This window comes from Lissotriton vulgaris, chromosome 5, assembly GCF_964263255.1.
Source record: "Lissotriton vulgaris chromosome 5, aLisVul1.2, whole genome shotgun sequence".
NCBI classification, from domain to species: Eukaryota; Metazoa; Chordata; class Amphibia; order Caudata; family Salamandridae; genus Lissotriton; species Lissotriton vulgaris.
In genome coordinates, this window is record NC_141693.1 from 1,503,946,908 (window position 1) to 1,503,964,140 (window position 17,233).

General features: G+C 46.7%; 1 protein-coding gene across 3 annotated transcripts in view; it reads left to right on the forward strand.

Moving 5' to 3' along the window:
• Positions 1 to 17,233, forward strand: part of LOC147712865 (uncharacterized) — a 244,564-nt gene that overhangs the window by 163,748 nt on the left and 63,583 nt on the right. For 2 of the 3 annotated variants that reach the window (XM_086923527.1, XM_086923526.1), the window contains exon 6: positions 2,909 to 3,733. In XM_086923527.1, the coding sequence (XP_086779653.1) occupies positions 2,909 to 3,733 (825 nt within the window). The remainder of the gene's footprint in view (positions 1 to 2,908; positions 3,734 to 17,233) is intronic. The other variant, XM_086923528.1, reaches the window with a different exon arrangement.

A 17,233-nucleotide genomic window follows, 5' to 3' on the forward strand; every position in this document is an offset into this window, starting at 1 on the left:
TTTTAGCATACACTAAAACGTCATTTGACAACATTTTCACATCCCGTTATTGTCGCCAGCCGTCTATTAAACATTACTATAGATGTCTCTTTCGCACCCATTAACTCATCGTTATGCCGACCTGTTAGGACCACATTGCATTTAATCATTACATTTATATGTCCGTTGGGGTTGTACTCTACTCCCCTGGTGCAAACCTTGGGTGGCCTCAGCTTCCTCCCCCCCCTTGTTCCTCTGAGGGGTCTACTGAGTGATGTTGCAAATAGTCCACAAAAGGCTGCCAGAAGTCCTTTGGCCTAGATGCCTGTGGCAGGTCCTCCTCATATGTATTCAGTGTCTCTCTGCAATATGCTAAATCAGACAGCCAGTCTTTGAACCTGGGTGGTCGCTTGCTACCCCACTTCATGGCTATTCGTCTTTTCGCCAACAACAGCGCCACTGCCAACAGTTTACGCCGCCTATGCTGCTTAAGCTTAAAGACTCCTATCAGACAGTTTGCAGGTGTGTTAGGTGTTTTTACTATCTTCAGCAATGGATCTAGAGTGGGAGTTTTCATGTGATTAAAAATAGTTTGGAAAGCAAATTGTAGTGCTGTGACCCTTGGCTTAAGTGAGTTCTCCTGGGTTAAATGCCCTCTATTGTCATCGAGCCAACATCCAAGATACTTGTAGCTGGAGGCTCTGGATAGTCTGCTTGTTAAGGTTTTCCTTTTCCGTCCAAATATTACGCCATTGGTCTTCTCGAGATTCACTGTTAAGCTGATTGTAGTGCTATGTGCAAATAAGACATCAAGCAGACTTTGCAGTCCCCTCGCTGTTTGACTCAAAAGAACAACGTCATCAGCTTAAAGACAGCTCAAAAGAACAACGCCATCAGCGTTCCAACAGTTGTGACCAGAATTAAATGTCCCGTTTATAGACCGGAGCAGGGATCCCATTTGTTCCAGGGGCATGTCTGCTCTACTTTTTAAAATTAAAACAGAAATCCTGTTAGCTGTGATGGTTAATTTCTAAAAGTTGTGTTTGTTCATTACGTCCTTTTTGGGTCTAGAAATGGGGACAGTTGTAGAGTGTAAAATTTGACAGTTTAGGGGATTAGGATTAGTTTGATGCAGAGTGCCAATGTACTGAGACCAGCAGTCAGCAATAACGTTGATCCTTCCCCTGTTACTTATTGTACCCGGTATGCTGTGATCTTAGCTCCTACATTATCATGGACGGGTAGTAACAATACCCTGCTTTCTTTTAGTCCTTCAGTAGTGTAAACCCCAAAAAATCCCAGTCTTCCTACTGAACAGAATCACATCGTTATTGAGGTTAATCAAAACCACAGAACAGGTGGCATGCTGTCTTCTGCTAGTATCCTACAGCAAACCACAGCATTTATAACCGTTATTTTCAAAGGCATGACATGTATTGAACCTCTTTCCAATCTGCTTGCCTTTGAAAGTCTCTTAGAATCCGAATACAGACTTCAACTGTAAGACCTGCCTCTTTGTAGGAGGTACCTGATGTGAATAGTGGTGTCAAACTGCAGCCTTTCTGTGTTCCACCTCTTTTTTTTTACTGCAGAACAATTTGCATCCAGCAGGATTTGAACTCCACTCCCTCATGCCATCATCTACTACCTTGTGGGTTTAATGACTGACCATCATTCAAAGATTTTCTGATTGACTGTGTCTCTGCACCTCTCTTGCTCTCTGCTTTACTGCCTACCGTCTGTCTCTGACAATCTTCTTTGTCCATTCAAATGTCTCTAGCATAGTTGTTGGAGGTTAAAGCACCTGTCCAATCATATTGCCCCTGTGTTCATTGTTTTCCTTCATGTTATTGTACCTCTTTGTCTCTGATACACTTCCTACACCTGTGTTGTGGGACCTACAGTTAGGTGTTTACTTTGCTTCCACATCTTTTGTGTGTAACTGTTGCAGGCTATTCCTCATTCCTAGCATGCCACATCCTACATTTTTGATCTATGTTGTTTAGCATACAGTCATTAAGACCTATTAGATTTTATGGCATGGAATGTCACTGATGAAACAATGGTGGTGTGGATTCTATAAATGCTGCATGGATGTTGTTCGGCATATATTGTGAAGGACATTTTGTGTGAAGAATGTATTGGACATTTTGTGTGAAGAATGAGAGCATTGAATGGCATGGTTGCATCATGGTAAGCCTACTATCTTTGCACTATTTGTCTTTCATGTTGACGTCTTGAATTCATTTGCTGGCCACACTGTGATAGAGTGCTCCCTAAATGATTTCATTTCTTTCTGAGTACACCGTTTTAAGAAGTCTTTATTTGTATGTTTTCAAGGGTGCACTCCCCCCCCCCCCCCCCCCCTACATCGGATCCACTACATCATGGGTCACTATACTGGATCTAATACATTGTGCGACACCACATTGGGAATAAATAACTTTAAAGAAACGATTACTTAAATAAAAAAGTAGAGTAACAACAATTAAATTAAAAGGGGGTGGGGCTAATGCAGATTTTCCTGGTATACAGTCTAATGTCCTAGAATGTAGTAGATGGGATATAGTGGGTCTCTATTGTGATATACAACCTTTGTTGATCTAATTGTATCAATGTGTATATTCTAGATGTACTGTACACACAGGCTTTCTTTACCTCTCACATTAACCCATCCCCCAATCTATCATTGTTGTACCTTTTTGAATAGTTAATGTTTAGTTATCATTTTAACCACTGATATGCATTTTATGCAAACTTTCTCAAGTGCTATGCTCTGGTATCCCTGTGGTTAACTCAACATAAGAACATAGCCAGCCAATCATTTAAAACAAAATGTTTTCATTCTGAGCACATATGCATTGTGATGTATCAAAATATTTGTGTCTCCGGTGCAGTTTTGACATTTTAATATTGTGTTTGTGTGCAGGATGCGACGGCATCTGTGGAGTCGAATGTCGGAGAAAATAAAGCACTACCTGGGAAGATGGACAGCGCCATGAAAGAGGGCACAAAAGAGCAATATGCTGATGAGAAAGACAACGCCTCAAAAAATACTGGAATTCACTTATCCCAAGAAACACCAGCTAGTCCCATCAGCCTGGAGGGAGACTTGCTTCTTGAGAAGGTAGATCAAACCCCCAGTATGAAAAGGAAGGTGGTGTCTATTGAAAAGCTGGATAGCACCTCCAGCAAAGGCGAGAAAAGACTGATTCTTGAGAACTCAAACTTAACCCCTAGTGAGGAGGGGATAAGATCTCCCTTTGATGAGTTGGACAGCCTAATCAGCATGGGGAGAAAGGGAGCCGCAGTGGAAAAACCAGATAGTGCCACAAGCACATGGACTGGCAGCCTGAAGGAAAAGAACATTAACCTCGGGAATCCTGAAAGGATTGTCAGTGTTGGTGAAAGGGGAACAATGCTGGGGAAGTCAGACAGGACTTTCAGCAGTACGGAAAAAGGAACGTCCTTGGGGAAGTCGGAGAGAACTGCAAGCAATAGAGAATCCATGGGAAGATCTGATCGGGCTGCCAGTAGTAGGGAAAAAAATACATCTCTTGGAAAGCAGGACTGGACATCTAGCAATAGAGAAAGAATGTCCTTGGAGAAGCTAGACAGAGCCTCAATTGCACACTGTGATAGATCCCCTCACACTGCAGACTCATCTGCAAGAAAGAATGCAGGTTTGGATAGCACCACGTTACGAACTAGCACTCCTGTAAGAGACGAGGCAGACACTTCTCTTCAGACCAAGGTAGGATGCTCTTCTTTTTTACATAACTGGTTTGCTAGGACACTTTAACGAGCCCTGCAGTTCTTGAAATCTGTAATTCCAAATATATTTGTTTTTCTCCATCACAGCTTCCAAAGAGATCTGTGTGAGATCTTTGTAAGGAGGTGCACGCAGATAAACAAATCTATCACCAATAATTAAGTACAGACAGACAGTGACCGGTGTGGTAAATTGCGACAACTGGGAAGTTGTAAAAACGTTTGTGGGTGCCTGTAGAGTTCCATTGCAAGCTTGATACCAAACCGAATTTGATCTGACTATGCAATGAAAGCTCAGGTACTGAGTTATCGCTCCCTCTATACATTCTTTTTGTGTGATTTATTTTGGGGCTTTCTGATGATATCATTAGTTTCTGGTCAGTCAACCCACCTTTTTCTTCATGTTTGTAATTTACTGGATCTCAATTAGCAGTTCTTCTGTTAGGCATCATCTTATACATTGTTTGTGTTAAGATTATCCCAAGACTCTGTGGTGTGGTTTTTGAATTTAGTTGAACAGCAAAGGATGTATGAGGCTGAGTAACGAATGCAAAAAGACTGCCCATTACAGGCAGATCCACGAGAGGCTTGATATGTAACTGTAAAAGTTTATAAGTAAAGCTGGACTCCTACTGGATTTTGTGATTTTGTTATGTAAAAAGAATTACAGTTGTCTTTTCTCTGTTAGGAATGGATCTGACTACCAGAAGTCTGATTCAGATCCCCTTAAAACATATTTAAACTTGAAATCTTGGTATCCACCCTCCTACACAACCCCCCCCCCCCAAACGAAAGGAGATAAGGCTATCCTTGTCCAGGTAAGCCTATATTGCCTGAGTGGCCATATGAGGTGGTACCTGCACTGGCATGGTTACCCCCTATATCATGGTCCACTAAGCAACCCCTCACCCTAAGGGTATCTGAGGGTCTCCACCATAGGGAATCTCTACCTGTGGTGTGCTTTGGCAAAGTAAAAGGCTGGTGTGGGAATGGAGTACTGAAGTGAGACTCCACTACTGTTAGGCTCAACTTCCTCCAATCACTATCCACCATATGTGCCTTTCTTTCCAGTACTGAGTTGCTGTGAGCTCTCAGGGTCACCCTCTGGCTACCTAAAGCTGGAGGCTGAGTCCCTCTGTTTGGCTTACTGGAGGGACATGTCCGATTTGGGGTTTTTAGGCCCCAGGTTTGGCTGTGCCCAGCAGTGTCCATCTGTGGGAGTTCCCTAACTAAGTGTAAGGGGTATCCCTCAGGAGTTTGTTTTATTTTCACTTGGCTAGGACTACTAGCTTCAGTGATCCTAATCTGCTGATTGGGAAGTTCTTTTGGACAGGGGGCCGTTTGGGGTCCACCACTGGCCTCCCTGACCTCCACAGCCCTGGGCTGACTGAGGCAGGGTAGAGAGGGGCAGGTTACCTGCTCCAGACTGGGTCCCACCTTGGAAGGGTCCACTGACATCAGGGGCTCTGCCAGGCTAGGCCTGACTACCTCTGGGGCAGTTCCTTCACGAGGGGTCAGATCAGTTCCCTGAGGAGGCTGATCCTTTCCTAAAGTCTGGTGGGAGGGAGATTTCTCTTCCTCCTCAATGCTCTCTGTCTGAGTGGAGTGATCCATAGTTTCAGGCTTCACAACAATATTATTTGATATTTGATATTTATTGGCATTTATAAAGCGCTAACTTTCGCTCCGGAGGGAGCATCTTGACGCTGGGCACACAGAAGGTCGTCTAGGGGGGCATGGATCAAATAGCTGCAAGAACTAAGGAGTCGGACTGAGAATAAATCCAAGTTTTCAGAGATTTCCTGAATAGGCTTTCTGAGGGAGCGTGCCTGAGGCTGGGGGGGAGACGGTTCCATGCCTTAGCCGCCAGAAAAGAGAAGGTCTTTCCACCCTTGCATTTTAGTTTTATACGGGGTTCAGAAATAAGATTGGCGCCAGATGACCTCAAACAGCGGGTTGGAGTGTAACGTTGGAAGCGCTTGGTCAGGTAGAATGGGCCCAAGCCCCTGTTGGCTTTAAAAACAGTGACCAAGAGCTTGAATAAGATTCTCTTATGGAGGGGTAGCCAATGGAGAGTGTCAAGGGCTGCAGAGGCTGAGGACCTGCGGGGAAGTTTCAAAACAAGCCTAGCTGCCGCATGTTGGACACTCTGCAGCTTTTTCAAAGAGGACTTCTTGATGCCTGCAAGGAGGCCGTTACAATAATCCAGCCGGGAGAGGATAAGTGCCACCGCGACTGCTTTCCTGGCTGTAATAGGCAAAAAATTAAAAAATTTCTTTAGTTGCCTGATCAAACTGAAACAGCGCCCTGCGGTAATACGCACATGTTCATCGAAGCTGAGGGACGCGTCAAATTGACTGTCTGACTATCTGTCTGAGTTCGAGCTGTGGCCATCGCAACTCCACCAACCTTTTCAGGAAGGGACTCAGTTTGGGTATGGGCTGAGACCATCACAGCCTTGCCAACCTGTTTAGGAAAGGCATCTTTCTGGGATAGGGCTGTGACTGGCACAGCTCTCCTAACCTGTTCAGGGAGGACATCTTGGATTGGGGCTGTGGCTATCACTGCCCCAATAACCTTACCATGAAGGTTTACCATTTTAAAATGGGTTTCTTGCTCTACCTCAGCCCAGGCTGAAATCTCCAAATCATTCCCCAGTAGGCAATCTACAGGCAAGTTTGGTGACACTGCAACTCTCTTGTGACCAGTGACACCTCCCCAGCTGAGATTTACCACTGCTATGGGATGATCTCTCTGCACTCCATCAATGTTCATTACCTGGTATGTGGCTCCAGGTATAAGTTGCCTTGAGGGGACTAGGCTCTCAGTCACCATGGTGATGCTAGCCCCTGTGTCTCTATAGGCCTCAACTTTTGAACCATTGATGAGGGGCTCCTGTCTGTACTTGCCCAAAGTGTTGGGACAAGCTGTGAAGTTGGCAAACCCCATGCCAGTCTCACAGACAAGAGTATATAAGTCAGGGGACCTGGTTAGGCCAGAGTCCCCAGGAACTCCCAAAGAAAATGCACCCAGATTCTTGGGGGCACTGGGACCACCTGGGGGATTACTACTAGTAGTAACAGGAGGCTGGGAAGTTTTATTTGGGGGTATGTTCTCCTTATTGTTGTTGGCCTTGGGGCAACTGTTGTCAGTTTTGTAATGGCCTACCTGTTTGCAGGTATGACGATAAGGTTTCTTTTGGGTAGGGGGAGAAGTCTGGGACCCACCCTTTTCAGAGGATTTTTGGGGCCCTGTGGTTTGATCAGAAGATTTATTCCCACCCTTCTCTTGAGGCTTGGTTGATTCCTTCTTTTGGTCACCACCCTGGTTCTTATGCCTGACCCTGGTTCTGACCCATTTGTCTGCCCTCTTACCCAATTCTTGTGGAGAGGTCAGATCAGAGTCTACCAGTGTAATAACTGGTTCTGACAATTACTTAAGATTTGCTCTCTCATAATTAGATTGAACAATCCTTTGAAATCAGTAACCTTACTTCCCAGTAGCCAGCCTTCAAAAGCCTTAGTGGCACAATCAACAAAGTCAGTCCAATCCTGAGACTGAGTTTTCTGGGTGTCTCTGAACATCAACCTGTACTGTTCAGTGGTTAAACCAAACCCATCAACCAGTGTATTCTTCAGGACTTGGTAATTGTTAGCATCCTCAGCTCTAGTAGTGAGGAGCTTATCTCTACCTTTGCCTTCAAAGGAGAGCCACAAGATAGCTGCCCACTGACTCTGGGGGACACACTGGACAGTGCAAGCCCTCTCCAAAACAGTCATCCATTTGTGGATGTCATCCCCTTGTTTAAAGGGGGGCACTATCTTACTCAGGTGTCTAGTGTCTAAACTCCTGTCCTTTTCTCTAGGTAAAATGCTGCCACCAGTGGGATCTAGCCCACACAATTTTCGCTCTCTAGCAAGGGCAAGTCTTTCTTTGGCCAGGGCAAGTTCTTCCCTTTCAATCCTCAGATTGACTTCCCTCATCTTAGCTTCATGCTCTCTTCTCTGAGGGGATGTCATCCCTCTGTGAGAAGAGGTCTGAGAGCCATTGGTTCGAATGGATCTGTTAGAGCCTCTGGATAGAGACCTAACTCGTCCATTCCCAATATTAAGCCTGCCTGAGCGTGGCCCTGGGGGTCCCCCTAATCCATTCTCATGCCTGCTTAAGTTGGTCCTGGTGAGTCTACTGACTTCTACCTGACCCTTGTCTGCCTCATCCCCTGACAACTCCTGATCCTCTTCCTCACCTTCACTGACTGCTTCATTGAGGTTGAGGTCAGGGTCCCCACAGGTTCCCTTTAAGGGGGGCATGTTCCCATCTGGATTAGAAGGGTCTGTGTTAGCAGTCCTTCTGGCATCATAAGTCTCTAAGAGACCAATCAGGAATGGGATGGTAGGGTTAGAACCCTGTTTTAGCTTCCTGGAGGTACACACTTGTCTCATCTCCTGGAAGCTAAGAGCAGCATATCTTGAAATGACCTGTGGAGGGTCAACTGACACAAGGGGGCCTCTGAGTTCCCTCCTTTGTCTGACATGCATTTAGTGTGGTGTAAGTGATGCACCTACCTACACTATTTGTTTGCCTACTGATCCCTTGCTAAGAGTTGTATTCAGGGTGTGCTAGGCCCTGTTGAACTACAAAAGCTGGTTCAGTAGAACTCAGAGTATTCTAAGCTAAGTTATATGTACCTTGGTACTTATGTGATCTTTCAAATGATATTCTTAGGATACATGTGGTAAAACAACAGCAAGCTCAAATCCCAACCGCTGCTCACCAATTTGAGAAATTGGCCTGATATGCCGTGCTCACTATTCTAGTGATCACTATGTATCAGTTCACATGACCCTTATTGATTGGTTGTAAGTCAACCGTAGACCAGCTATCCTAGTAGCATGGACAAGAGCAGTCTTTAGGCTAGACTCTAGAGGGCGTGTTAAGCCAGCTGTTATACCATCACATATACCCCTTGAACACCAAGTGAAAGGACACCATACAAGTTGTTATGAAAATAAAAGGATATTTATTTAGAACACAACAGCCCTGGACTCTTTATGAGGACAGGGCGCTAAGCACAATACAAATCTCTTATGAAAATACTTTAAGTCGCACAATTTACACAAATGCCTGAGGGGCACGAAAAACCATATACTCTAAAAGTGGAATGCGAAATACTAGCAGGTAAGTAACTAGTCTCAAAGGCTTTAGGCTCGCTAGGACTGGACTACTGAACCTTCATATTACGAGCAGGAGGCCTAGGGAGATCGGGTGCAGAGTGTGCACTCTCACGCGGGATGCGGGACAAAGTCTATGGATGCTAGATTTCGTAAAGTTAGTGTTATCGGACGAATCCGACTAATCCGACTAGGTAGAGCTGAAACGAAAAAGGATCTGGACCCTTGGATAGTTAAGCTATGCTGGAGCACCGAAATGCTCAGGTTACCTAGCCCAGGGGCTGCAGCTGCAAAGGGCTGAAAAGACGTCGGGAATCCTCGTTGCAGTCTATGGAGCCTGAAAGAAGAAGTTGCTGGCAGGCGACCAGTGATGAAGTTCGATGTGATCCAAGCCTGGATCGATGATGGATACCTGTAAGCAGAGGGGACCAAGTTCTGAATCACTAGCCAGTGATTAGATGGGCACCAGGACGGCACCGGACGAAGTCACCTCGACCAGGTGAGTGGGCGACGCTGGGCTCTGCAGTCTCTCGGACCAGGAGGCGTTGTCGGCGACCAGGATGGAGGTGCGAGCTGTCCCACGAAGGTATCTGCTGTCGCCGTCGCTGGACCCAGGATTGGGACAACAACTCTTTCCAAATGCAAGCCCACGCGGTGGACTCAAAATGGCGTCTGGAGTGGACCAGGAGGTCTGGGGTGCTCCTCTATTGGAGGGGAGCAAGGGCCAGTCTGGAGCAACCAGACCAGCGATGGAAGTGTTGTCGTTCGTCGTCAAGAGGGCTACAAGCCAGCAGGCAAGTAGCCGGACAACGCGGTGAGCAGCAAAGAGTAGAAGGGCCCCATGCAGATCTGGTGGATGCTGGGGGGCTGGACTTCGGTGCTGGAGCTGCTCAGGGTTAGGGCTTCTCAAACCCCAAAGCACTCACTCGAGGATCCCTCGGCGGTCGTGCTGGGCAAGCGTCGTGCAGTCTTGAAGATGGCCGGTCCATCGAGGTCTCGTCGCACCCACGAATCTCAGCTGGGCTGATGATGCAGGTAGAGGTCAGAGGTGCCAGGGAAGCCGGGTCTCATCGAGCTGGGCAGTCTTGATCCGGAGGAGAGACTTACAGCAAACCGCGATGCGCTTGGGTGGTGCCTGCTAAGCAGGGTGGCTACTCCTTAGCCACAAGGGAGAGTCTTCTGAAAGGTTCAAGAGTTCTTTCGTGGAAAGTCATCAATATTCGGAATTATCTCATTTGGAAGGGTCCCCGCTCCCACCTTTATACTAAAGAAAGGGGCTGGTACGGGACTAGGTCCTGCCCATGAGTGGGACCATGAAGGGGGGTGGTTACACCCCTCTCCCATGCCGGACTTTCCCCAGCTATGGGGCTGGTGTGCCCCTGGAACTGGTTCTAGCCGGCCTATGCATAGTGAGCACCGGGGTGCCACTTGCAGTCACCTTCCTCTAAAGCCCTGCCTACCCAGGATACACAAAACCCTGTCTGGGATGGTGCTAGCACCGCCCCTGACAGGAAACCCTTTGTCCAAGCTCTCCTCGCTGGAAGGACTCCCAGCAGCAGGAGGTCAGACTTGTGTCTGTGGTGGCAGCATCCATTTTGTGATGCTGAGGCTTGAGTTAACTTTAACCAGGGTTCACAGTTACATACATGTCGTGTCCCTCTAGAAGGGTGGAATGCTAACCCCGTCGCCAGAATTGGCGAGGGGTTAGTTTTCCAATTCGTATGACACCTTACTCGACATGTTTTGATAAAGCGATACCAGAGTTGGCATATAACCGCGAGGATTATAATGCACTTAAGAGTATATGGTATGCGTTATCATGGAACAGCTATTAGGACTTGGTTCCGCAAGCTGCAAACGGGCTCAGCTCATGCCAGAGCACCATCTCCCATGATTCCAAGCACTCTGCCTTCAGGATTGTTAAGGCCTGCCATAGGAGTGACTGATAGGAATCTATGTGTCCATTTTAGGGTTAGATATAGGTATACTATATCTAAAGCAAAGGGTGATTACACCACCTTGCCCCAGCTGTCGTGCAGCCAGTTGTGTCAGATTTAGATGGCCAGCCAGGGGTGGCATAATACATGCTGCAGCCCCTGGTAGGCCCTGGGTACACCTATGCCCTGAGTTACAGGGTCTGATAAGGTGGCCCAGTACCAATTGGTAAATGCACCTAAGGTACATGGAATCCATTTTACAGAGAGAGCAGTAGGCCTGGGGCCCTGAATAGCAGGGTCCCAGGTCAACTAAGTCGGAAAACCAGCAAAACACCAGGCAAAAAGTTGGGGGCAACCATAGTCAGGTATCCACCCTCCTACACTGGACATATATTAGTCAAAACTCCCAAGAGGAAAGCCCATTCAGAGAAAACTTGGTACAAGATCCCCCTTAAGAAGAAGTACATGGTACAAGATCCCCCTTAAGAAGAAGTACATTGCTACAAGTCCTATCCATTCTACCTTGCCATCCCCTCCACCATTTTCACCTTTACCAATACTGCTAGGCTCAGATCCATTACACATAACACCACAGGAATCTCCTCATACACAGCCAGACTTAGGAGATAGGGATGATGATGACAATGTTCCTTTACCTACAGATCCATGAGATGCTTATAATATTGATCCACCCATAGATAGCGATTCAGACCTATACCCTGCAAAGCCTTCACCTCCAGATGATAATGTGACCTATCTGGAGCTAATTTCCAGAGCAGCAGCATATCATGGGGTTAAACTGCATAAAGAGACCTTAGATGACAATGTTTTTATTTGAGACACTAGGGTCTTCACACAAAGTTAGTCAGAGTCTCCCTATGTTAAAAGGCATGATGATACATGGAGATGACATCATTAAGGACACTGTTTGTGAAAGAATTTTAACACCTAGGGTTGATTAATAAAAACCGGACAAGAGGGTGGTTTGTATTTTTTTTAAAGGACAGCTCATTCTAGATTCCCTGGTAGTTTCCAGCACTCGTAAAAGAGCAAATTCAGACATCTGGGGCTTCACCTCCCTCAGATAAAGAATCTAAGCTTTTTGACACATCTGGTAAAAGGGTTGCTGCTCAAGCTGCTAATCACTGGTGCATTGCCAACACTCAGGGCCTATTAGCTAGGTATGTGTAGGCGTGGGAGGGGGGCTGGGGACACTCTCGGTGGTGACAACAGGCGACTCAACAGAAACTTGACCAGTATATCTCTTCAAACTCAGTTTTATTTTTATGGTAAGTTTTGTACGGAACGTTAGTCTCTCCCTCGCAAACTCGAGGTTATCCGTGGTGGTGGTCTTCGGTGCACGCAGGGCAACAAGCGCTGAATGTTCTGTGGAGTTCCAGGGGGACGCAGGATGATCCTAGTGGTCTGGTCTTTAGGTGGAGCGTCGCGGACACCCCAGGCAAGGTATGGTCTCAGGAGTCAATTTCCCCGGTGCAGCAGCATGGAAGAAAGAAGATGGACAGAGGGAGGCCGTTAGTCGATATATCCGACACGCGTATGCACCAAATGGGATCCCGTGGTTGTGAGGGGCACCAGTGTAGTTTACAAGCACGCTAGTGATTGGTGTTCGTACTGGTAGGGAGAGTGAGGGAAAGTGGGATAGGTACGGTACGGGTATCGGGTAGCAGAAAGGACGGGGGTCGGGAAACACAGAGGAAAAGAAAACACACAGGGGACTTTTTACACTATTCACACGGGGCACTCTTTCTCCCCACATAAGCCGCCCAACGCCGCCGTACCTGGCTAAGCCACACTCCTCCCTCGGGAGCGTGGCACGGCGGAACACAGGGTCGTTGGCCTCCTGGCTTTCCTTCGTTTTCCCGTCTTCCGTTTTCTCCTCCCTCTTTCTCCTCCGTTCGGTGTTCCTCGCGTTCTCTGTCCCTCGCGTTCTCTGTCCCTCGGCTCGCCTATGACGTCACACGCCGCATACAGGGCTTCCCCTGTTTTCACCCATCCAGGAGTGTCGACGTCGGTGGTAGGCGGGTCCTCACTACAGTCATCATACGCCCACTTTAAGGGGGCTGTGGACGTTTCTTCGGTTTGATCCACGTCCCATTCATCCCTCGGAGTTGCATTCTGTAGGGCAGAAGGGGCACAATCAGGGATCCACCAGTCTTCCCGGCAACCCGCCCCGACCCCGTTACAGTATGACAGGAAATACTGGGATGAGATGGAAGGTGGAATTTAGTACCTCCTAGAAGAGCACAAGAAAAAGGCACAAGAGCTAGTTCATGAAGGGAAGCTCATTTCGAACTCTTCTATTAGATGTGCTCTTGATGCTGCTGACACTGGAGCAAGAGAAGTTAACACCAGCATTCACTTATGTCGGCATGCCTGGCTTAGAGTTTCGGGCTTTAAAACAGAAGTCCAACAGTCTATTTTAAACACTCTTTTTAACAAACAACATCTTTTTAGACCTCAGGTTGATGAGGCTTTATAAAAGATGAAAAAAAGACACAGATGTGGCGAAATCCATAGGAGCACTTCAGATTCCTTCAAGCAGAGGCTTCGTTCTATAGAGCAGGAACTAAAGGTACATCCTCAAACACTAACCCTTCCTCTTACACGTCCAAATGCAACCTTCTTCCAGTAGAGACTTCTATAGAGGAGAGTACAGAGGAAACAATCTTAAAGGTAGAGGTAAGGGCATGCCAATGCGTAACTCCTCTTCCCCCAATAAGCAGTAACTTGCCCACGTTTCCCCCCAATCCTCTAGCACCTGTCGGGGGACAGCTTTAACAATTTCTCCCCATTTGCAAATCCATAACATCAGACAAATGGGTGTTTGACATTATCCAACTTGGTTATTGCCTGGAGCTCACCCGCTATCCTCCCAACATTGCACCTCACACTCTCAAACTCTCAACAGAGCACCTGTAGCTCCTCAAACAAGAGGTACACGCTCTTTTAACAAAATCGGCTATAGAACCAGTTCCATTACAGTACCAAGATTCAGGGGTGTACTCTGTACTTTCTAATCCCCAAGAAGGAAGGCTCCTTAAGACCATTTTTGAATCTAAGGACATTCAATCTGTACATACTTTCAGAACATTTCCACATTGTCACGCTTCAACAGGTCCTTCCACTGCTACAGGAAGGCGAGTTTATGTCCACACTAGACTTAAGACACATACTTTCATATTCCGGTTCACCTAGCTCATCGCAAATATAGTGCCTCATACAAGATTGCACATACATCCTCTACAGAAGTGCTTACCACGTCAGTGCAATCTTTCTCAGGGTCATTTAACAGATCTAGTGTTGGTAGGCAGCCGTCGCTCTCTGCAGTGGTGGAACACACCAAACTTATCAAAGGGACAGCTCTTCATCGACCCTGTTCCTCGGATCATGCTAACAGCAGACTCATCCCTCACAGGTTGGGGTGCCCATCTTCACAACTTGACAATTCACGTTTTATGGGACAGCAAGTACAAAGCACCGCACATCAACTATCTAGAGATTCTAGCTGTATATCGAGCAATAAAAGGTTTTCAGTTTCACCTCATAGGGAAAGTTGTCCTAGTCTGCGCCGACAACATCACCGCAATGTACTATGTACAAAACAGGGGCAGCACACATTCTCTGCAATTGTCATGCCTCTCTCAATCAATTTGGCATTGGGCAATTCATCACAGAGTGCATCTTCTGCAGAGCACCTCCCAGGAGTGGACAATCAAATTGTCGACCTCCTAAGCAGAAGGCTACAACCAATTCATGAGTGGGAACTTCATCCCCAGGTTCTCCTTCCATACTTCCAAGAATGGGTATTCCCACAAATAGATCTGTTCGCCACAGTGCACAACTCAAAATGCCTAAACTTCGCCTCCAGGTTCCCACACCCTCTATCCAAAGGCAATGCCCTATGAATGATTTGATCAGGGATATTTGCCTGCGCTTTTCTGCCTCACCCTCTCCTTCCATTTCTGGTTTGGAATCTCAGGCAAACATCCCTCACACTGGTCCCAGCTCCCACTTCGGCTTGTCAACCGTAGTTCACGACACCTTTAGTGTCACAGTAGTTCCACATCAAAAGCTGCATTGCAATTCCAGTCTTCTCACGTGGAACAATGGAGAAGTCCGACATCCAAATCCCAAGGAGCTCAATCTAGCGATTTGACTCCTGAAGTTATAGAGTTTAGTTATCTTAACTTGCCACCAGAATGTATGATAATTCTTAAGGCAGCAAGAAAGCCTATTACCAGAGCATGCTATGCAGCTAAATGGAAAAGATTTGTTTTGTATTGTACTAATAACAATATTGATCCACTCGTTGCATCTCCTCAAAATAGCATTTGTTACCTTCTGCATTTAAGCTTGCTCGTTTAGCCTACACTTCCATTTGTTTGCATCTTGCAGCTGAAGCTAAATAGTTGTAACACAGACATCTATCTTCGTTCAAGGTTCCAGTAATAGTAATTAAAGCCATTATGGAGGGCCTTAAGAGAATAATACCACCCATGGTACTTCCAGCACCCGTTTGGAATCTGAACTTTGTGCTTACACGGCTCATGGGTCCACCTTTTGACCCATTACACAACTGTCCACTACAGTTTTTTTCATGGAAAGCGGCCTTCCTCATTGCAATCTCTTCATTGGAGAGAGTTAGTGAGCTACAAGCTTTAACCTTAGAAGAACCCTTCTTTCAACTTCATAGAGACAGGGTAGTTCTTCGCACCAACCCAAAGTTCCTTTCAAAAGTAGTTTCTGCTTTCCATATCAACCCATCAGTTGACTTGCCTTTGTTCATTCCTCAACCTGATTCAGCAGCAGAACGAGCTCTTCATACTCTTGATGTCAGAAGAGCGCCATTGTACTACATTGAAAGAACAAAGGATTTTCGCAAAAGAAAACAATTGTTTGTTGCATTTGCTACTCCTCACAAAGGCAATCCCATTTCTAAATATGGTACTGCTTCCAAATGGATTGTTAAGTGCATTCAAACCTGCTGCACTAAAGCTAAACAAACTTTATTTATATCTCCTAGAGCGCATTCCAATCGTAAAATAGGAGCGTCTATGGCCTTTTTAGGTAACATCCCTATAGCGGACATTTGTAACACCAACATGGTCCACACAACACACTTTTACCAAACATTACTGTGTGGATGCGTTAGCACGTCAACAAGACAATGTAGGGCAAGCCGTGCTAAAAACTATTTTTCAAACAGCTGGAACATCTACTGGTTAGCCATCGCTTTGGGAGAATACTGCTATATAGTTTATGCAAAGCATGTGTATCTACAGCACACATGCCTCAAATGAATTCTGCTACTTATCCAGTAAGCATCTGTTCTTGGCATGTAGAGCTGTAGATTCACATGCAACACAGTAGTCGTAAGAGGGCCTTGAGCAGCTTACCGAGGATGAAGGCCCACGGTGCAGAGGATGCGGTGAAGACGAAGATTTTGGTAGCAAGAAATGCTTGAGGCTGGATCATCTTGGAGCCCGAAGATATCTGTAGGAGAGAGTCAACCAGCCTTGCAACAGCAAATCAACACGTGCACAGGGGTACTGCTCCAGCAGTTCAGACGAAGGATGCTGGCTTCAGACTTGCTGTGAAGCCAGTGCAGGCCTTGCAGGAGTTGCAGAACCACCACCTGTGTTGCTGAACCTTTCGCAGTCCGTGGGAACTCAGGAAAAGCAGACTGGTCAGCTTCATTGAAGTGCCTTCAGTTGCAGAGGGAGTGACTCCTTCACTCAGAGGGAGATTCCTTCAGGTGCCTTGGATGTCCACAGGCCTGTAGAAGAACTTGTATGGAGCAGAGGCACATACGATGCTTAAGACAAGACCAGGAGCAGCAGGAATCTTCCCAGTTTCAGTCTCGTTTCCCAAGGTGAAGTCTAAAGAATTCCAAAGTGCCCAGACGGTTGAAGATGCTCCCTGAACTGGCTCCAACTGGAGTATACAAGGAGGGCACCAAATGTGCCCTCCCAAGCAGTCTAGTGGCACTGGCAAGCAGCCCAACCCTGGCCCAATACATTAGGTCCCATCTGGGAGGTGGTCGCACCTCCCTGTGACAGAAAACCTATTGTTCTGCTTTCCCCTGCTCGAGCTTGGCTCAGTAGCAGGAGGGCAGAATCATGTCTCTGGTCGGCAGCAGACATAGTTTGCTGTCCGGGTCTAGAAGACTGGTACCGGGAGCACAGAGGGCTTCCCGCAGGAGCTTTACAGTGCATAGAATCATACCCCAACACTAAAGTGTGATACCAAACACACCAGGTTTCGTTACAGACAGTTTATAGAGTTAGCCATCGCGTGATGACACATGACCACTCTGTGTATCGTAATTGCTGATGCACTTACAACCCGGGAGAA